Source organism: Humulus lupulus, chromosome 8 (genome assembly GCF_963169125.1).
Source record: "Humulus lupulus chromosome 8, drHumLupu1.1, whole genome shotgun sequence".
NCBI lineage: Eukaryota > Viridiplantae > Streptophyta > Magnoliopsida > Rosales > Cannabaceae > Humulus > Humulus lupulus.
This window is the reverse complement of record NC_084800.1, coordinates 71,150,468-71,172,618: the sequence shown is the minus strand read 5'-3', so window position 1 is coordinate 71,172,618 and position 22,151 is coordinate 71,150,468. Positions and strand designations below refer to the sequence as shown.

Sequence of the window (22,151 nt, the reverse complement as noted above, 5' to 3'; positions counted from 1 at the left end):
AAGGACAATAAATAAGACCCTCAGGGGTTGAGAATGGGGGATCAGATAGCCATTTTTTACTTTACTTTACTCTTTGACTGAAACGAAGTACTACTCTCTCTAGGCGATCCAATCGAGTAAGTTGAATCAGTCAGCCTGGTCTGACCTAACCGAACTTGACCCGATCATTGAATTATGTCATCGTCTCTGTCGTCACTTTGACCATCCTACTACTCATCCATCCATCAATATATCGTTATTTTCATTATAGATTTATTATTTTCAATTAACTTTCATTACAACCCGACTAACTTGAGCGTCAGAGTCCCATTGGCTGAGACCCCACCGGTGCTCCCAATTGAACTCTCATCTCTCTCTCTCTTTGTTCTTGACGGGTTGCTGGTGCCCATCTAATCAATTGTAGGAAATCACATCTACAATTTGGCATCCACCGTGGGGCCCTAGCAATCAGACGATCGACAAAGAGATCAAGAAGTTCACTTGAGAGCCATGTCAGACGTGATTGAGACGCCCGATCTGTCTGCTCAACTCGCTGTTCTTACTGCCCAGATGAATGAAGAACGCGAGAAAATGAGGAGGCTCGAAGCTGAGAATGCTGACTTGCTCGTATGAATGGAGGCCATGTCCTCTCAAGCCACCGAGGTTCAGCCATCCCGCTTCTGAGGCCCAGTCAGCCCTATGCAAACTTTGGGTGACCTCACTCCTATCTCTAACAGTGATGGAACCAATCAGACAGTTCCATCACCCTCGGTAAGGAATTATCAAACTCCACCCACCATGTCTACCATTCAAAATTCTACTATCAATACAGGTGAACAGGTAACCACGACTGAACATGGACATTCATCTGCGCCCAGATCACAGCAGATTCCAAGAGTCAGCCAGCCAGCCGGTGCAGCTGGACAACAACAGATTCCAGGAGCCAGTCAGCCAACCACTGGACCCGGACATCAGCAGGTTCCAAGTGCTAGTCAGCTTACCGTTGGAGCCAGCCAGACCATCATTGGAGCTGGTCAGAATATACCTGAGCAGCAGACAATCGGGTTGAATCACCCAGTCATGAGCGAGCCAGTCCGCCAAGCAACCACAAGCTCATTTCCAATCCAAGATCCCGAGTTGGCTCGAAATTTAGCTGAGATGGAGGCGCTCATCCAACGGATTCCTGGGATGCTAACTCCAATTAAGAAGAGTGCAGCAAGTTGTTATGCAGACTCTCCATTCGTAGATGACATTGAACTAGTGGAAATGCCAAAAAAGTTCAACTTCCCAAATATGAAGATGTTTGACGGGATGTCTGATCCAGATGATCACATCGCACAATATAGCCAGAGGATGTTCACCGTTGCCATCCCACGCGACATGAGAGAAGCATGCATGTGTAAGGGGTTTGGTTCTAGTCTGATTGGACTAGCCCTCCAGTGGTATACTAATTTACCTAATAATTCTACTTCTTCTACTTTGTATAATTGACTGACACTTTTCTTGAGCAATTTGCTAGTAGCAGGAAACTTGAAAAGTCTGCAGAAGACCTCTACATCATAGTTCAACGACGGGGTGAGCCTTTACGAGAGTACGTAGGTCGCTTCAACAAAGAGAAGGTTTCTATAACCCATTGTAATCGGGACACATCCATCTCAGCCTTCCGCAAAGGACTCCGCTACGACTCAGACCTATACAAAGAATTTACCAAGTATCCTTGCAAGACGATGGAAGACGTTCTTGCCAAAGCCTGGGCATGGATCAAATGGGAGGAGGATGAAGCTAACTATTATCACTCTTCTCCAAGGAAAGACACTCGAAGAGACTCAAGGGCAAGCAGACGGCAGAGTGATAGATGATCCGAGCCATACCCATATCCCAACAAATCAGAGAACAAAAGGAGGGAGTACAACTGGACGTCCGAGACACATCTCCGAGATGGGCCAAAGATAATAGAATACAATCTTTCAATCTCACCAGTTGAAGGCGTTGGCGTACTGAAAGGACTTAGAGACAAAGTAAAATGGCCGGAAAGGATGAGGACTCCGTCGGACCAGCGAGACAAAGCAAAATGGTGTGAGTTCCACAATGACCACGGTCACCGAACATATGAGTGCATTGCCTTGAGACTCGAAGTATCCAACCTATTAAGACGTGGTCACCTGACTAACTTACTCACAGACAAAGGCAAAAGAACATTCCAACAGGAGGTCGACAGGTCAGTCATCCGAAGAGAAGTAACCCCGCCGAAGCCACCTACTCATGAACGGACAGTTAACGTAATAACTGGTGGCTCTGAGGTAAGCGGAGTCACTCATTCAGCAGCCAAAAGACATGCCAGGAAGACCAACTCGATCAAAGGAGAGTCTAGCGAGACAGAGAAGAATACCATCAACCTACCAGCTCAAACCATCAGTTTCTCAACAACAGAGTCAACCAGACTCCTCAACCCACATCATGATGCTCTTGTCATTGCACTTTAAATTGCTAATTGTCTTACTAAACGTATACTTATTGATAATGGCAGTTCAGCTAACATTTTATTTTTAAGTACTCTCAGGGAAATGGGGATAGATGAATCAAAGATCATAAATAAGACTACAATCCTCATCGGTTTTAATGGAGAGCAAAAGAACACACTAGGAGAGATCGAGCTACCTGTTTATGCCGAAGGAGTCAATCTGTGCACAAGATTCTTGATAGTAGACTCTCCATCTGCTTACAACGTGATACTAGGTCGACCATGGATACATGAAATGGAGGCAGTCCCTTCAACATATCACCAAGTTCTAAGGTTCCCAACTAAATGGGGAGTAAAAGAAATTAAAGGCCAACAGAAAGACTCGAGAGCATGTTACCAGACTACCATGAAGGCCAAACCCGCTCAGTTATAGCAATTACAGGAAGACAGACTGACTGACTCCCAGATGAACCAACCAGACATGGAGGAGTTGGACAAAGTCCAGATACATCCGGACTTCCCAGATCACAAAGTCCAAATCGGATCACGATTGGACCCTGACATCAGAACTAAACTCATTGATTTTCTATCTGTCCATTATGATTGTTTTGCTTGGTCCCATGCGAACATGACTGGAATTGACCCCGAAGTAATTGTCCATAAATTGTAGGTTGATCCAGACTACCCACCAAGGAAGCAAAAAAGAAGAAAATTTGCCCCTGAAAGAAACAAGGCCATCAACGAAGAAGTTCAGAAGCTCATTGATAATGGGTTCGTGAAAGAGGTGCATTATCCCGACTGGTTGGCCAACGTAGTAATTGTGAAGAAGAAGAATGGCAAATGGAGAGTTTGCATCGACTTCACAGACCTCAACAAGGCGTGTCCAAAGGACTCATTCCCATTACCACACATAGACATGATAGTAGACGCCACAGTCGGTCACGAACTCCTAAGAGTCATGGATGCATACTGAGGATACATCCAGATCCTGATGCATCCAAACGACCAGGAAAAGATAGCCTTCATGACCAACTTAGGCATATTCTGCTACAAGGTCATGCCATTCAGATTGAAGAACGCGGGAGCAACTTACTAGAGATTAGTCAACAAGATGTTTGTCGGCTTGCTGGGGAAGACGATGGAAGTCTACATTGACGACATGCTCGTCAAATCCCTCATTGCAAAGGACCATATGAGCCATTTAAAACAATCTTTTGACATTCTTAGGAAATATAATATGAAACTAAATCCAACTAAATGTTCTTTTGGTGTGACTGCAGGAAAGTTCCTTGGGTACCTAGTAACTCAAAGGGGAATTGAGGCTAATCCAACGCAGATAGAATCAATCCAAAGGATTCCTTCCCCAACATGCATAAAAGACGTACAGAAGTTAACTGGACGCATCGCAGAACTCAACCGATTCATCTCAAAGTCATTAAAATGATGTCACCTCTTCTTCAACACACTAAGGAAATCAAAAACCTTCGAGTGGACAGCTGAATATGAAGAGGCACTAGCCTAACTAAAACAATACCTGACCAGCCTGCCTCTCCTCTCAAAGCCAAAAGACAATGAGACATTATTCATATATCTAGCAGTATCCGAGACGGCAGTTAGCGCGATCTTAGTCCGGGAAGAGGAAGGCAAGCAATCCCCAGTCTACTATGTAAGCAAAGCTTTGCTAGATGCAGAAACCCGATATAGCCAGTTGGAGAAGCTTGCACTAGCACTCATCCACGCAGCAAGGAAGCTGCGCCCATACTTCCAGTGCCATCCAATAACGGTCTTGACAACCTTCCCACTCAAAACAATCCTCCATAAACCAGAATTATCAGGCAGACTGACCAAGTGGGCAGTAGAGCTCAGCGAGTACGAAGTAACATACAAGCCACGAACTTCCCTCAAATCACACGTATTAGCTGACTTCATTGCAGATTTTACACCTAACATGCATGTGCAGGCAGAAAAAGAAATTTGTTGTCTGACTGAGGGACAATCTGTTGGTTTTTATTGATCAAATCAAAGATTATACATAGCGGAAACACAATTAAATTGTTAGTTTAATCCCAAAAGATTTCTAGATCTACTTCTTCACATGCATATATATATATTGAATCAAAGACAAGAATAGAAAAATTACCTCAGGTCCTTCCTTGCTGCTATCTTTTTGTATGGCTAAATCCTTGAGATCTCACACCAAGATCTTCCAAAATGTTCTCAGCACACAAAGAACAAGTGTGAGCTCGCTATACAAAAAATAGGCAAAAAACTATTTATCAGATGTTCTCAACACATGAGATATGATAAAGTTTGGACCTAGGTTTTGTGAAGAATAGTGACTTTTGTTTGTGTCACTGTTCTCTTTCTCTGAGAGAGATTTCTAGATATTTTTCTATCCCTGAAAAGTTACGTTTTGTAAAACTGATATCCTATATTTAATATATCTAATATATTAAAATATTTGTTATTTCAAACAATTTAAAATAACTGATCAGTTATCAGATTTTTGTTTAAATAATAATATTTTAATCATATTAAAATATCTCATTATTTATTTAATATTTAAATAACTAAAATTGTGGAACCAAGAAACTGAACACAGTCTCTTATGCATGTAGCACAGTGACTGTGCACTGTGCCACACGTGTACCACATGCCAGTGATGGCATGTGATTTTTCCCAATTTTTATTATTATTTAAATACCAAAAATCCCAAAAAATAAATTAATTCAAAATTAATTATATTTTTGTTAAATCAAATAATTAATTAATTACACATAATTAAACAATAATTATGTTTGATACATAGAAAAATATTTTACTTATCACATAAGTCATTTTGCCCATTTTTGTATTTATCTTTGTCAGTGTTTGTTTGAGGCATTTTGGGGACCATGGACCTATAACATTAAGCTCCAATAAATAAACTAAATAATCAAACTCTTTAATTATAATAGTTAATTTATTAATTCTGATATTACTCCACTATAAATTCAGAATTGCACTCTTTATGTTATAGATATACTTTTACAGAAATCTTTTCTTAAGTCGTCCATTGATATAACCATCTTACAATAGTTCAACCCTCTAATTAATTAGTTCATAAATTAGAATAGAAGAATTACCATTTTACCTTTCTAATTTACTTCTTATTCCTTAAGTACCATTAATTCACTAGTGAATAATTAATCTATAATCTAATTATAGATTTGAGCTCAAAATCATTCAGTTCCAGAATTAACCCTTAAGGGAACTAATATACGATCCGTTAGGAAAGATTAGATTCCTTATTGTTGATACATGTTCCCAGCCATCCATGATATTAAATCTCCAAAACAAAAGTCATTAGCCTCATTCTTTGAAGAGACCTTAACGAATGAATTAAAAGATTTAATAAACATGAACAGGAGTTCATGAACACTCAGGATTTAGGTTGATTTATAAATGATCATCAGTTATGATATGAATTACAAGTCTTTATTGTTAAATGGTTTTTTGGATAAAGACTTTAACAAAAAGATTGTGCTCTTCAATGATTCTCAATTGGTAGTCAACCAAATACAAGGTAGCTATTAGGCCCAGGATAACACGATGACAACCTACCTCAACAAGACTAAAGAGTTGCAATCGTTCTTCGATGAGTTCACTATCAACCAAGTACCAAGAGGGGAGAACAGTCATGCGGATGCATTAGCAAACCTTGGATCCTCCATCCAGACAACCGACCCCAAGATAATACCTGTAGTATATCTCCAATGGCCAGCTGTCTGGAAAGATGAAGAAGAGCAAGTTAGTGACATCTCCAACAACTGAACATGGATGACTCCAATAGTCGAGTACTTGGAGCAGGACATGCTTCCCGAAGATAAGAACGAAGTACGTCGGGTCAAGGCTCAATCAGCCCGCTTCACTATTATACGAGGTAAACTCTATAAACGTTAATTTTCTGGTCCATATTTGAAATGCATCAACTAGGGCGGGCAATTCGTGTAAACGTGTCAAATTCGTGTCGACACGATTATGACACGACACGATTAAGGTAAACACGAACATTGACACGTTTATTAAACGTGTCAAAAATACGAACGTGAACACGACACGATTATTAAACGGGTCAACACGACACAAACACGATAACACGATTATGATACGATTAATCATAACTATATGAAAAAAATCATAAAACCAATGCAAATTATTCGTGAATCGTGTCTGACATGATTATGACACGACACGATTATTAAACGGGTCAACACGATTATGACACGACATGATTAAGGTAAACACGAACACGACACGATTATTAAACGTGTCATGTTCGTGTTTGCCTTAATCATGTCGTGTCGTGTCATCGTGTCGTGACCCAAATTGCCACCCCTAGCATTAACCCTGCAGAGGCCAAATACGTACTGGCTGAGTTGCGTGAAGGAGAGTGCGACAACCACTCTGGAGGACGAAGCTTGGCGCACCGTGCCCTAACACAAGGCTACTATGGGCCCACTATGCGAGCTGACTCCTCTGACTATGCGAGCTGACTCCTCTAACTATCCAAGACGATGCGACAAATGCCAACGGTTCACTAAAATATCCCACCTACCTCCGGAGTGTCTCATCTCAATCACATCCCCATGGCCATTCATGAAATGGGGGATGGACATAGTGTTATATTATTTTATAATATAATGTAATATTATATTATATTATAATATAATGTTTTAGATTAAATAAATGTGACAAAATGTGTCACATATTGTAACATATAATAGAGAGTTACAATATTTAGATATATGAGATATATCCAAATAATGTAACATATTTGGTGTTACAAATTTGTAACTTCCAAATATTACCCTTTATTGTGTAAAATTGTTGTTACACAATATTGAGAAGAATTTCATAAAGCCATATGTGATATGACTGTTAGAGATATGATTTTAACCCCAATAATGTGTTTTGGGAGTTACAAAATCATTTGGGAGGGTTTGGAACCGTTTGGAAAAACAACACATTTTTTAGTGCTGAAAATGGTCGGTGGCCGCGGCCTGTGGGACAGAGGCTAGTGGCCGTGGCCACTAATGTCTCTGGCCACGGCCACAGGCCAAAAACTGACCATTTTTTCAGTTTTTTCAATCTTTGTTGAACGGCTCAAAAAACCCAAATAACTCCCAAATCTCATTTTTAATTCCATATTAATCCAATTAAACATTGGTAACAGCCATGGGGGTTGGTGGAATTTGAAATTCAAAGGGTGTCTCTAAACTCTATAAATAGAAGCCTATAGCTCACTTGTAAGACACAACATTTCTATCCATTAGAGCACTTGGCTAGAAACACCTTGAGGCTTGATAATTCCATAAAGCTTTTCCAATATCTGAGAGAGATCCCTTAGTGCTTGAGTTAGGGGGAAATAATCTTTGGACAAAGGTTTTAAACATTGTTCAAGTTGGTGATCCCCAACACTCTTCACTTTGGTTGTGTAAGTGAGAGTTTTCTTTGTTTTGTTCTTACAATTTCCTCTATTGCTTTTCTTCTCATTCCTCTTGTTTTATTTACTTGTAATTTTGTTTAGAGTTGTAATCATCTTTTCTTTTGTTCCAAACACTTTTACTTTATTTGTAATCTTTTGCTTTGAGTTGTATTTTTCACTATTCCATTCTTCTTCTTCTATTTTGTTTATTTGTACTTTCAGTTATAGAGTTGTAACCTTATTTAATCAATCTATATTTATTTGTAATATTATTGCATAGAGTTGTAATATTATTATCAATTTCCATTGAGGCAAAACATTTTTTCCTAACACATAGTAGGCAAGCTTTCAACCGCACCAGGACAGAAGGTGTACATGCTTGCAGTAAACGACTACTTCAGTAAGTGGATCGAAGCAGACTCGTTCCACCAAGTCAGAGACAAAGAAGTAAAGGGCTTCATTTGGAAGAATGTAATCTACAAGTATGAAGTACCGAAAGAGATCGTAACGAACAATGACTCTCCATTCATCAGTTTCGATGATAACTCTACAAAATAGAGTTATTTTACCACTTTTTATGTGCTAATTGTTGCTTAAGTCTTGAGTTTTTAATTGATTTATTAAGTTTTTAAGTAATTTTGAATTTATTAGGTTTATTTTGATTTTATATATTTTTGTATGTTTTTATAGTTATTTTGTTGTAAAATGTTATTGTTAATTATTTGAATTATTGTTGTTAGTTTGAGGTAAAAAAATGTTGTATTATTGAAATTAAATGTTAAATATAAATTAAGTTATAATTAATATTTTCAAAGAATTAAATTGATTTATTTTATAGTTGAAAATATTTTATTATGATTTATTTTATATTTATTTTGTAGGGAAATTTATGACACTTTTGCTCTTGAAAAAAAAAGAAAAATAAAGGAAAGATGGCAATTTTAAGGAAAGAAAGGAAGAAAAGAATGGCATTTTTGAGATTGGAAAGAAGCCAACAGGCCCCTCACCAGCCCAAGCCCAAATGCATATTTGCTTCAGCCATGCTCCAAGGCCCTGGCCCGTTTGCCTCACACTCCAGCTAGCATCTCTCAGCCAGCCAATGCACTGCCACCTCACGCCTACCAGCTGTCCTCTTCATCCAAAGCACCACGTTGCCTCCAGCTACATCTCAACAGCTCTCTTAGCCGCCTGCTCCTTCACCAATCAAGGCCCGCCTGGCCTCCTTCTTGGGCCGCACCAGCTGCCAGCTCCCCAGGCCTAATAGCCTGGCCCATTTCCTCCCAGCCAAGACTAGCCCAACCAAATCCCCCCAGATGCCTGCCTCCATGTGCCAACGCCAGCTGACCACCAGCAGCACCTCTGCCCAGCCGTACACCACTCGACTTTCACTCAGCCTCATGCAGAAGCCAGCTCCCCACTCACCAGAAGCTTCTCCACCACACCCATCACACCTTAGGCCCAATGCCTAACTCCTCACCCACGCCCAGCATCTGCCAGCCACAAAGCAATTTTTTCTTGAGCCCATAAAAATGCCACAATGTACTATTGCCCCCTATGTTCAAAAATGCCACTTTTTACCTCATTTTCTACACATTTTACCCCAAAACATCGTTATTACACCCTATAATTTACCCATATTTTCCATATTATAATTAATTAATTTAATTTAATCAATTTAATTAATTTAAATTGATTATTTTAATGCCCATTTTTTGGCTATAAATAAGGGATTTGGGTGTGCATTTTGAAAAAAAAGAGGTTACCATACCAAAAATTCTACATATTTCAAAACCTCTCTATTCTCTTCATCTTCTTCTTCTTTTTGGTTATTTTCTATGCATTTTTAGAGGAAAAATTTGGGGGTTCATCTTCCAAATTTTCCTATTTATGGTTGTAATTTTTAGTTTGTATTTGCTATTCTAGTTATGAGTTTCTAATCTTTTTAAGATTATTAAGGTGATGATGAAACAATATGTAACTAGATAATGTTTATTTTGTATATTTATTTCCCATTTTGTGCAACAAAGTTTATGGAATTTTCTTCTTCAAATATCTTATTTCATCTTAAATCTCATGTATTTTGGATTGTTGGCATATATTTACACTTTGTTCTTCATTAGTGCAAAAACATAAGATTCTTTGTGTAAGATGTGTCATTAAATTGTATACATCCATGCTTAGAACAAAAATATTATGTCTTGCCTTATAAATAATGTTCATTGATTTATTTGTTATTTCATTAGATTGATTTATACTAAATTCTTTGAAATTATAATTTTGAAAAGTGAAGAAAAATCCTATCTTTTTAGAAGTAATTGGTGCTTAAAATTACAAATTTATTTAGAAAATGATAGTTTGATTTATTTTAACTATTACTAAAACTTGGGAATCAATGTACTTTTAGATATTATTGAACTTATATTTTGTGGGTTCTATTATCTTAATAATCTTTCTTTTACCATCTTCATTTCTATTATTAATTTATGTTATATATATTGTCTTTAATATATTTATTATTGTCTTTTATTTTATTTTTATTGTTACAAATTTGCATCAATCTTTGGAGCTAGGTTAGAATTTATTAATTTTGGTTTAAAATAGTTTTCTTTTCGATTTTAGACAACTCGTTTGGGTTCGACATCCTTGCTTACACGATCACTATTCTATATGAACGATTCGTGCGCTTGCGAGTTATAAATATTTAAAACATACCCGTTTTGGGTCCATCATTTGACTTTCAAGACTTCGGCAAATTCTGGAACATCAAGCTCAACTTCTCCACACCAAGGTATCCCCAAGAAAATGGACAAGCAGAGTCATCCAACAAGACTATCATGAACAACATCAAGAAGTGCCTTGAAAAAGCTAAGGGAAGATGGACTGATAAGTTGCCGGGAGTCCTATGGTCCTATCGAACCACAACCAGGACTTCGATGGGAGAAACACCTTTCTCATTAGCCTACGGGATGGAGTCAGTCATCCCTACTGAGAGTGAAGTTACAACAGCCAGATATGAGCTGACGACAGACGAAGTAAATTGGGAAAACATGTGCCATGAACTCGACACCATCGACGAAAGAAGGGACAAAGCACTCTTAAGAATCTCAGCCTATCAACGAAGCATAGCCAGACATTACAACAAGAACATCCGCACTCGGACATTCAAAGTAGGAGATTGGGTACTACAAAGAGTCTTCCAGAACACTAAGGATGCGGGAGCAGGTAAGCTCGCCCCGACATGGGAAGGTCCTTACCTCATCACAAAGGTAGTCGGACATGGAGCATACAAGCTATAAACTAAAGAGGACGCTACATCAACAACAGCTAGAATGTTATCCACTTGAGACAGTATCACTTTTAACTCAATCTAGACTCCTTTCATCAATGATCTCACGAGATCTTCATTCAAGCAACATACTGACACTGTAATGCAGGAAGTGTCAGAACTACATTTGGGCTTGATCCCTGCAAAAGGTATGTAGGCATCTCCACGGAGCGCAGCCCCCTATCACAACTATTTTTGTTTACATATACTACGAACAGATCAATAACAAATCTAAGTATAAATTGACTAAGTAACTTTATACTTAGATTGGGGGAATAAGACACTAATACTCCTTAAGTCATTCAGCCAACCGGCATTCGATACAACAACTTAAAAGAACACTAACACAAGCTACAACCAGTCAGAATACAACAAAACTAGGTTAGTTAAATCAGGATACAATACTCTTATATTATTTTATAATATAATGTAAAATTATATTATATTATAATATAATGTTTTAGATTAAATAAATGTGACATAGAGTGTCACATATTGTAACATATAATAGAGAGTTACATTATTTGGATATATGTGAAATATCCAAACATGTAACATATTTGGTGTTACAAATTCATCACAAATTTGTAACTCCTAAATATCACCCATTATTGTGTAGATTTGTTGTTACACAATATTGAGATGAATTTCTTAAAGCCATATGAGAAATGGCTGATAGAGATGTGATTTTAACTCCCATAATGTGTATGGAAGTTACAAAATCAAGTGGGAATGAATTTGGAACGTCTTGGAAAAGTTAGAAAATTGGTTGCTAAAAAAACGTCTTAGGCCGCGGCCTGAGTTTTTCAGGCCGCGGCTCAAGTGGAAAAATAGGCAAAAAATAAACCGTGGGCCGCGACTCGTGTTTTTCAGGCCGCGGCCTGAGCGGCTGACACCATTTTCCAAACTTTGGTTTTTTCCAAATTTGAACGTTTTCAACAGCCAAGTAACTCCCAAATCTTTATTTTAATTCCACAAAACACCCAATTAATCATTGGTAACAGCCATGGGGGTTGGTGGAATTTGAAATTCAAAGGGTGTCTCTAAACTCTATAAATAGGAGCCTAATGCTCACTTGTAAGACACACCATTTCTATCCACTAGAGCACTTGGCTAGAAACACCTTGAGGCTTGATAATTCCAGAAAGCTTTTCCAATATCTGAGAGAGATCCCTTAGTGCTTGAGTTAGGGGGAAATAAGCTTTTGGACAAAGGTTTTAAACCTTGTTCAAGTCGGTGATCCCCAACCCTCTTCACTTAGGTTATGTAAGTGAGAGTTTACTTGTGTTTTTGTTCTTCCTTTTATTCTATTGTTCTTCTTCTTATTCTCTTGTTCTATTTACTTGTATATTTTGTTTAAGAGTTGTAATCTTTTCATTTGGTCAAAACACTTTAATTTATTTGTAACTTTTTGTTTTGAGTTGTATTTTACCATTCTCTTCTTCTTCATCATCTTCTTCATTTCCTTTGTTTTATTTGTATTTTCAGTTATAGAGTTGTAACACTTTATTTAATCAATCTTGTCCATTGTAATATTTAGCATAGAGTTGTAACAATATCTTACCATTTCCATTGAGGCAATATTAATTTTCCTAACAAATACTACATTAGAAAAAGTTCATACAATAACTAAAAATACATAAGATGTGACAAACTCAGTCATCCCCCAATAGTGAACACGAACAAAAGAGGAATTAGTCATTCGCAACTAGATCATGAGTAGTCATGATGCCAAAAGAAGTGGCTAACTCTTCGGCCTCGGTCGTCTCTTCAGCCCTCATCCTCTCCAATTCCTCAAAATCTGCAGTGTATTTAGGAACATCCCAGCTATCAGTCTTACCATCCCGAAACTCACTGGCCATTACGCCACGACATTGGATCTCAGCCTCCAGCCCAATCACTAACATTCGATTCTCCAACGAAGCAACCTTGGCTTTCAGGACATCAACTTGACCAAGAGTCACCCTCACCTTCTCGGTATCAGCTTCCTTGGATTCTAGTTGAATCTTTAAGTCAGCTAAAAAATGATCAGACTCCCTCTTGGAATCTTTCAGCCGGCCAATTTCACCCCGAAGATCATTTCTTTGACCTCTTACCTCCTTTAGAGTTTCCATTAAGGACTTGATTTTCTTCTTCAGCCAAATGACCCCTTGCAAACCCTGAAACATTGAAAAAATGTAAGACAACATGAGAAATCAGATAGTCGACACAAACAAAACTAAATGAAGTCTCCGTACCTAGAACAAATGGGAAACAATGGTGTCCACTGACCCATCCATAGCAACTTGCTCCATCCTGTGATCATCTTCAGGCCATAACAACTTATCAATCTCTCCTAAGTGAGGCCCAATCTCACTATAAGCAGCAGCATTGGAGGGGAATGAAAGGGCAACGGTGTCGCTAAACGGGTCGGAAGAATCAGCCTGCACAACCTTCTTCTTCTTTCTCGTCTGACTCCGCGTCAAAACAGGAGGATCAGCAGGAGGCGCGACGACCTCTTTATCAGCATCTGAGCTCCCAACGGATGATTTCTTTACTTGACGCAAACGTTCCAAGGCATTGGAACCGGTTAGAGGAAGTGTAAAGGGTCGAAACATAGCTATGTCTACAAACAACCGCTCACTTGTCGTTAATTCAATCAACAAATTGGGAGTATATCCCAAGACTTCTAAACTTCTCTTGATAAACACAATACGAGGATTATCAGGACTCTGGAGAAGAGGAATACCTTCAGGGAGTTTTTCAACAGAGTGCCACAAAGAACTCTGACGAAGACTCGATTCAGACAACAAATCACTCCACTCACGCTCTGCCTCTGGAATAGCAAGAATACTCTTGAGTCGACTGGAAGACTCCATCGAATCCTAAAGGTACTCAACTCGAAGTCTACCTGCAAAATAATAGAAGTATCAACATAAAAAAAAAAAACAAGCATATGCAAAGAAACAGATTAGTAGGCAAGCATAAAAGACTCACACGCAGGAGACCATGAACAAGGTATCCTACTATCAGAAGGTAACCCCAACGAGACGAAAGGGATGAAGAAGTACGGTCCTTCCACCTCTTATCTCCAATCTTCAAACTAATAATTAGAGGAGGGTCCTTCCCCCTGGTCGTTAACTGGTACCTACCCTTGTCATATAGATGTGCCTTCAAATAGTAAGCTCTCAACAAGCCAGCCACCCCAAGCGTTATGTTGTGTCTTTCACAAAGGACTTCAAGAGACATCAAAATCCGCCATGAATTTGGCATTAGTTGTCTAGGCGAAATCTCATGGTATTCAAACAACTCAACAACTAATCATGGGATAGGAAACTGAAACCCTTCCTTGAAGGGAAGTTCACACAAACACACCCAACCAGGTAAGTGCCAGTCAGGCCGCTCCGCCTTAGTAGGAGCATGCAGATTGATGGTATCAGGAATCTCATAATGACGACGAAGATAGGGCAACTCACCTAAAATTATCGAAGACCTAGGATTGGAACTAAGCATACTACTAGAACCCGGCATACCGCCATAAATAGGTTCGTTAGAATCTATTCCCTTTCCAGTAACATCACCTAAAGGACGACCCCCCAATTCTACTACTGTAATTCGGTTGCAATCAACCATCTCAGCAAAACTCTGAAAGTGAGAACTAAAATCTTCTTCACTAAACGAACAAGACAGTCGACTGACTGAATCAGCATGACTATCACACCTACTTAATGAGCTGATCACCTAAAGCAAAACAACAGCTAAGCTTAAAGGAACACAAAAAAGACATGAAGAACATTAAGCTAGATACGCAATTAAGAAACACTGAACGACTCATCAATCAGTTAGACGGAACACTCATTAAAAATAAGAAATCAACGGACCTAACATAAAAAACATACGATGAAACAAGGCAAACAGACTATTATACCAAATCAAATTATAAGGTAATCAGTTAGATAGCAGTCAGTCAGCATATGAGTCTTTACTAATCAGTTAGCAGACCACTCGGCTAAAGGAGCAAAAACACATGAATTAGACATACACAAATCCAAAATGAATAAACAATAGAAATGCAATTGCCGCCATTGCAATCAGATCAAACATAAACGGAAAATCTACAGGATCAACAAAATAACAGTTGAATTACCTAACCTAGCACGAAGAACACGAAAAACATGCATAAGAACATTCGAAGGAAAACAAAAAGGAAAAAACTTACCTCTTGAAGAACTCTTTCACTCCACACCTTGCACCCCCCTCCAAGCCTTCCTCAAATGAATGCAAGGGTGAAAAACAAACTACCCTTATATAGGCATATAACTCCACCAGATGAGTGTCAAATGTCAACCATCAGGTGGCCCTACCAAAAGGGATTCAACTTCCCCTAGGGAACACCTAAAGTCTCAGAGACAGATCAAGTTCACGAGAAGTAGGCCACTCGGCCCATTCAGCCACCAGCAGGCCACTCAGCCCAAGCACATGAGTCACTCGCCCACCCCGGCAGAGCACTTGGCCATCCCAGATGAGCACTTGGCTCGTGTACCCCATTCAGTCAGCCAACATGTGACCCACTCGGCTAGGCCTTTGAGCCACACCATGAACCACTCAGCCAGTAGGCCGTTCGACCCAACTAGCCATTCGCCCAATTAGGCCCGCGCGTGCCATCAAGCCCCTTGACCACTCAAACAGCCAGATGTGCATGTGCGCGTCACTCAGCCAACTAGACCCGCACGCGTCCGCAGGCCAGTCGGACAGTCAGATGCGCAGGTGCGCGTCACTCGGCCAACTAGGTCTGCACACATCCGCAGGCCACTCGGACAGGCGGATGCGCAGGTGCGCATCACTCGGCCAACTAGGGCCGTGCGCGTCCACGGGCCACTCGGACAGGCGGATGCGCAGGTGCGCCTCACTCGGCCAACTAGGTCCACGCGCGATCGCAGACCACTCGGACAGCCGGATGCGCAGGGGCACATCACGCGGCTGCAAGTACATACTCGGACAGTCGGGCATGGGTCCGAGGAGCAATGTAAACAGCGTATACCAAAGAGTGAGGGACAAATTGTAGTGGAAAAAATCTGTCTACTTGATAAAAAAGAGTCCAACAAGCAGTCAGTCAGCCCAGTAAGCTAGCCTAACAAGCCAATAAGGCACAAACCCATGTAAATAGGCTCGCATATACAATGTACCATCCAAATACCTAAAACCATACCCGGACCCAAATCCGGATACGCTCAATCAGCCAGGGACCTTGAAACAGTCAAGGCTCACACCACATTTGCCGATAATTTCGGAAAGAAACCACTTGGAGCGAGTCAGGCGAATCAGGAAGACGGAGGAGAACGGAACGAAAAGAAGGAAAATAAATAAGACCCTTAGGGGTTGAGAATGGGGGATCAGATAACCATTTTACTTTACTTTACTCTCTTACTGAAACGAAGTACGGAACTCTTTAGGTGATCCAATCGAGCAAGTTGAATCAGTCAGCCTGGTCTGACCCAACCAGACTTGACCCGATCGTTGAATTTCGCCGTCGTCTCTGTCGTCATTTTGGCATCCTACTACTCATCCACCCATCAATATATCGTTATTTTCATTATTGTTTTATCATTTTCAAGTAGCTCTCATTACAACCCGATTAACTTGAGCGTCGGGGTCCCTTTGGCTGACACCCCACCGGAACTCCCAATTGAACTCTCGTCTCTCTCTCTTTGTTCTTGACAGGTTGTTGGTGCTCATCTAATCAACTGTAGGAAATCACCTCTACAGTAAATAATATTGGGCTTGTTCGGTAACTCTTTTTTAATCCATTTTCTGATTAATTAATTAAAAATATGAAAACAAAGTGTGAAAACACGTTCGGTAAGTTTATTTTTAATTTTTATTTTAAAAAATTTTAATTAAATTTTATGAAATTTGAAAACAGAATTTTGTTGATTTTGATTTTTTTTAAATCACTTTTTCATTTCTCTTTCTCTCTCGTTTTCTCTCGTCTTCCTCACGCAACACAACAATGGTATTTTCTTCCACTCTCCAAGCCTAGCTCTCGGACCAAAGACGCCGTATTGGAGACTAACAAAGGCCATCAAACTTTTCAGGGAATTGGGTGGTAATGGTGATGATTCTGGAGACAATGAAGGAAGTAGTGATGGAAAAAAGTCGTTCCTCATGCCGATTGGATCGATCTCTCCTGGGAGCAGTAGTGGTTGTCATGTCTCTCCAATGAAGAAAGATATTATACAATATATATGTATATGAGAGTTGTAGGTCTATGAGGTAAAATCCTTCTTCTTTTCCCCACCATCAAATTTCATTTCACTTGAAGATATATGTTGTTAGATTTGCACTTTTTACATCTTTTAGTTCTAGAGAGTGGTTAGATTTGTTTTACTTCACTAGTGTTATATATATGTATGTATATATTTTTTAGTTGCACATAATATGCTTGTTAAAATGCCTCCAAGAGATTAGTATAAATAAATGTCAAATTCATTGCTTTTGTGAAGCATTTATTTTCTTTGTTTGTTTGAATGGACATTACCTCATTGCTACAATTCATGCTCTTCTTTACTTTTTATATAATATATATTGGAGTGGGACGATTTGAGGCCTAGTGGGTCGGTTTTAGGTGGAAGCGATAAATATAGATTGGGTTTTGGAGCTGTTGGTACTTCACGAGATCATCACGATGATGATGGTGGTAGGACTCGGAGGATTGATCATGAAAATGGTCTCATTTTGGGGGCCGAGAGAGATGATTCTGGCTCTGTTGTTGGCTTTAAATTGATCCCTCCATCTGGTACGTTACTATGTTCGTTTGTTTATTTCATTTGAGGTTACATGTCTGGAACTTTGTATGATACATTCCAAATTCAAGAAAGAAAAAGACTTTCTTTTTTGGGAAGTGTTTGATAAATATAGTGTTCTTTGTCTGGTCAGGGTTGCTTTAGTTTGTTATGTGAGAAAATATTAGAAAAAAACTGTGGAATAGACTAGGCATTTGACAAGTTATAAATAGATTTAGTAAAGATAATAATGATTCAATCAACTTTTACTTACCCTTTGAATACTTTGATTTGTTGAACTAGTTTTGCTTTTCTGCCTATGTGTTAAAACCTATAATTTTATGTTGTATGCAGACCTAGATTATTAAATTGCAAAAGAAAAAAATGTTCAATAGAAGAAACATTTATTATTACGTTGTGGCACATATTATAATTAAGGACACACGTCATTCTGGAGGCTTTCTTTGCAATAATGTCATTAGGATACATCATAATTAACATTTGTGCTCCATGTGGTCTACCTTGAACTTTAGCTTTTAGGATGATGTCTATTGTTGCCCACATATTTATTGATACATGGTCCAATATCTGGATCACTTGAGCTTATAAGGTGCATCACTTATTCTTTTGGCCACTTTGTTACACAATATGATATGCTGAAACAGAGGACATTGATGGAGTGGAGAAACCACATACCAAAACAACCTGCAATATTATTTTTATTACTGTTGAAGCAACTCCTTATTCAAAGATAGATGGATTAAGAGATGTTTGTGGTTCTTTGCCTATTTGATTAGTGGTGAAAAATACACATTTATTGATTTTAATGGTCAAAATAAATTAAGTTTTAATTAATATTTTCATAAAATTAATATGATTTATTTTACAAATGAAAATATGTGATTATGATTTAATTTATTTTATTTTGTAGGAATTAATTGGTATTTTTCCACTTGGAAACAAAGAAAAAAAATAAATAAATAAAATTGAAGAAAGAAATGGAAATGTGGCATTTTTGAAATGAAGAACCCACTTTTCGGCCCAAGCCCAGCAGCAGCTTCCTCTTGCCCAACCGCCAGGTGTCGCCCTTCCAATGCGCCACGTGTCCGCTCCTTTCCTCCAAAGCAAGTGACCATCAAGCATTTCCCTCACGTTCATCCAACAATGGACCCAGCATGCACTGAAAGCCAACAAAGCCCCAAATGCATTGACCCAGCATGCATTGTTTCACCAAGCCCAACGTGACCCAACTGCCTAACAGAAGCTCCTTCAGCAAGCTCCCAACGAAGGCCCAACTACCCGCAGGCCCATTTGAAGCAGCCTAATTCTTCAGCCCAGGATGCCTACGTGGCACTCTCTCATTGGTTGAAAATGGGTCAAAACCCTCTTGTGTCACCAGCCATGTTTTGTGGGTATTGGGCTTTGTAAATTGCTATTTTGAGCTTTATAGATCATGTTTTTGTGGTATTTTAGAAAAAGAGCATTTTGACTATACACAAAAATAGCTAGGGTAATATTAATAATAAGATTTGATTTTTCAAAATCATATTTTATTATTAATATTTCAGATTTATTTTGTAAACCCTATTTTGTTGTTTAATTTCTTTTTAGTCATTTTCCCCGTCTATAAATAGGGACACTTTCTTCACATTTGGTATGTAATTTTTAGAGTAGAGAAACTATAGCAAAATTTCCACTCACTTTCTTCTCGTATTTTCTTCTTAGAATTTTGTGAGAATCATGAGTATAATGGCCTAATCTTCCTAGGAAGGTTAGGGATGACTCCATATGCAAGTGATGTTATTTTGCTAATTTGATTTACTATGTTCTTAATGTAATATATTTGAGTTATTTATGTTCTTTCATCTCTATCTTTATTTTGTTATCTTTATTTACTTATGCTAATAGTATATAGGATTAGTTATGCTCTTTCTATGTGCTTCTAATTAGTAAAAGTAATATTGATACATACTTTTATGTCTAATCTTCTATTGCATTATTGCCCTTGGATATTTTGTCATTTTTCGATTTTTCATAAGATTAACATTGTGCTTTTAAAGTAAAGAACTTTATAACTCAAATGAACTTTTGTTAGAAAAAACTATGGACTTTAATGTTAGATTTTCCAAGTAAATGTTGGGATGTGAACTATTTACTTGTGTATTTTTGTAAATCAAATAACCAAGTAACTAAACAAGCATATGGATGATTCTTGAAACCTTTCATTTTCTCAAACTCTTGATTACATCTTACCTTTATTTCACTTATCTCATTTCATCACTTTATCAAAAATGCAATACCAAAATCTCAAATATCTTTCCATTTACAATTTTATTTACTTCTTGTTACTAACTTTTTGTGTTATTTCCTACTAATCTTTTGATTTTAGGTTACCTCCTTGTGGATCGACCGCCCGATTATACTATAACCACCACTTAGTGGTTGTCACATTTTGGGCGTTAAACAAATTTTGGCGCCGTTGTCGGGGAGGTAATTTTCAAAGGTTTAGTGAAATTTTTACAAAAATATTAGTAACTTTATTTGTGTTTGTGTTGAATAAATATTGTGTTAATATAATTTTTTTTTACTAATTTTTAATTAATTAGATTATTATTATAACAAAAAAAAAAAACAAAAAGATCACAAAAAAAAAATCTTTATTTATATATATACATTTATTATTATTATTATTATTATTATTTCTCTTCTCTTCTTTTACTCCTTTCTTTTTTTTTTCGGTTAAAAATATATATATAAATATTCATATATATATATATATACTTATCTATAAAAGAAAAAAAATTTAAAAAATATATATATATATATAGACTTTTACCTTATTTCCATCTTTATTTCTTTCTTTTTTTTTTCCATTTTTTCTTTCTTTTGGTTAAAAAAAAACCATATATATTTATATAATAATTATTATTAATTTTTTTTCTTCTTAGCTAATTCTTACTCCATTTTTTTTCTTTCATTTCTTAATTTCTATTCTATTTTTTTTAGTTTAATACATAATTGAAAAAAAAAGGATTAAGCTTGCTATTCTATCTTCACTATAATTTTATTTTCTTAATTTTATTCTTGTGTTGTTTATTTTGTTGCTTAGTTTAGGATTTTTCTTTTTTTTCTTTGTCTTAGTTTTCCTTAGAATGTAGGTTTTTCAAAACAAAACAAAAAAAAACATAAAATTGCATAAAACTGTTCATAAAATTTCAATCATAAAACTCTTAGTATTATGAACAATTATGCAATATTACAAATGGTAGAAACCGATATTGTTTTGTCTAGAAAGATTGGTTGTTAAATAAGGTTTGTGATAGCGTTACCCTCCACACTTACCTGGGAACCTCGGGGAGTTCTGTCTAGGCAAGTGTGGGTCTAAAGCAGTACCTTGGCAACCTTCCCAATCGGCCTGGGAACATTTCGAGCATCTATCTTTGCACTATTACATTGTTGAACTTATTACTATAAGAAAACCAAGCTTGTTTTGTCAAAATAAGCAATTTCACTTTGCTTAAAGGTTGTTTGGTCGAAAAGGTTGACTTGTGATCCACCATACTTACTCAGTAAGCCCGGGGAGTTCTAGTAAGGCATTGGAGATCACCCGAAAACCTCCAAATCTACCTGGGAACAAGTTTAACAAAAAAAAAAATCAATCAAAAAAAAAAAAGAGACATAAAATAAATCTAATTCCGATTTCCGAGAGTGGATGAATCATCACGAAACTTCCAGTGACACTTCTTCCAATTCGTCTGCCACTCTTACTGGAACTCCTTCCACCAATCCAGCTTCTCCACAAAATTTCCCTGATAATAACCCATTTGCAATGGCTCGCAATGATGAAATCCAACCAAGAACTCTCAATGACTACCTCCATCCTACTCATACTTCCACGCCTTCATGCATTATCTTCCTTCCTAATATGCCCGCATTAGACTTTAAACCTGGCATGATTCAACTCTTGCCTACATTTCATGGAATGGAAAACGAAATCCCATACGTGCATATCAGAGAATTCGAGGAGGTGGTAGCCACGTTCTATAACTGAGCCGAAAATGCCGATGCTGTGCGACTGAAGTTCTTCCCCTTCTCCTTGAAGGACAAAGCTAAAAGATGATTATACTCTTTGAGACCTAGGTCTATTAGAACATGGGA

At 37.9% G+C, this 22,151-nt stretch overlaps 2 protein-coding genes across 2 annotated transcripts; both read left to right on the top strand.

Annotated features, from left to right (window-relative positions):
* Positions 1 to 2,015: 2,015 nt before the first annotated feature.
* On the top strand, positions 2,016 to 2,462 carry LOC133795599 (uncharacterized). Its single transcript, XM_062233052.1, has one exon. It carries the CDS (start codon positions 2,016 to 2,018, stop codon positions 2,460 to 2,462), a length of 447 nt encoding a protein of 148 aa, XP_062089036.1.
* A 3,797-nt stretch (positions 2,463 to 6,259) lies between these two features.
* On the top strand, positions 6,260 to 11,203 carry LOC133795597 (uncharacterized). The gene is made up of 2 exons (XM_062233051.1): positions 6,260 to 6,362; positions 10,650 to 11,203. Exons 1-2 carry the CDS (start codon positions 6,260 to 6,262, stop codon positions 11,201 to 11,203), a joined length of 657 nt encoding a protein of 218 aa, XP_062089035.1.
* Positions 11,204 to 22,151: the final 10,948 nt, after the last annotated feature.

What these genes read in the sequence shown, in the direction of transcription:
- LOC133795599 (XM_062233052.1), top strand. Translation starts at nt 2,016, where the DNA reads ATGAGGACTCCGTCGGACCAGCGAGACAAAGCAAAATGGTGTGAGTTC.
- LOC133795597 (XM_062233051.1), top strand. Translation starts at nt 6,260, where the DNA reads ATGACTCCAATAGTCGAGTACTTGGAGCAGGACATGCTTCCCGAAGAT. An exon ending in CCGCTTCACTATTATACGAG is followed by an intron (nt 6,363 to 10,649) that starts GTAAACTCTATA and finishes TTGACTTTCAAG; the next exon opens with ACTTCGGCAAATTCTGGAAC.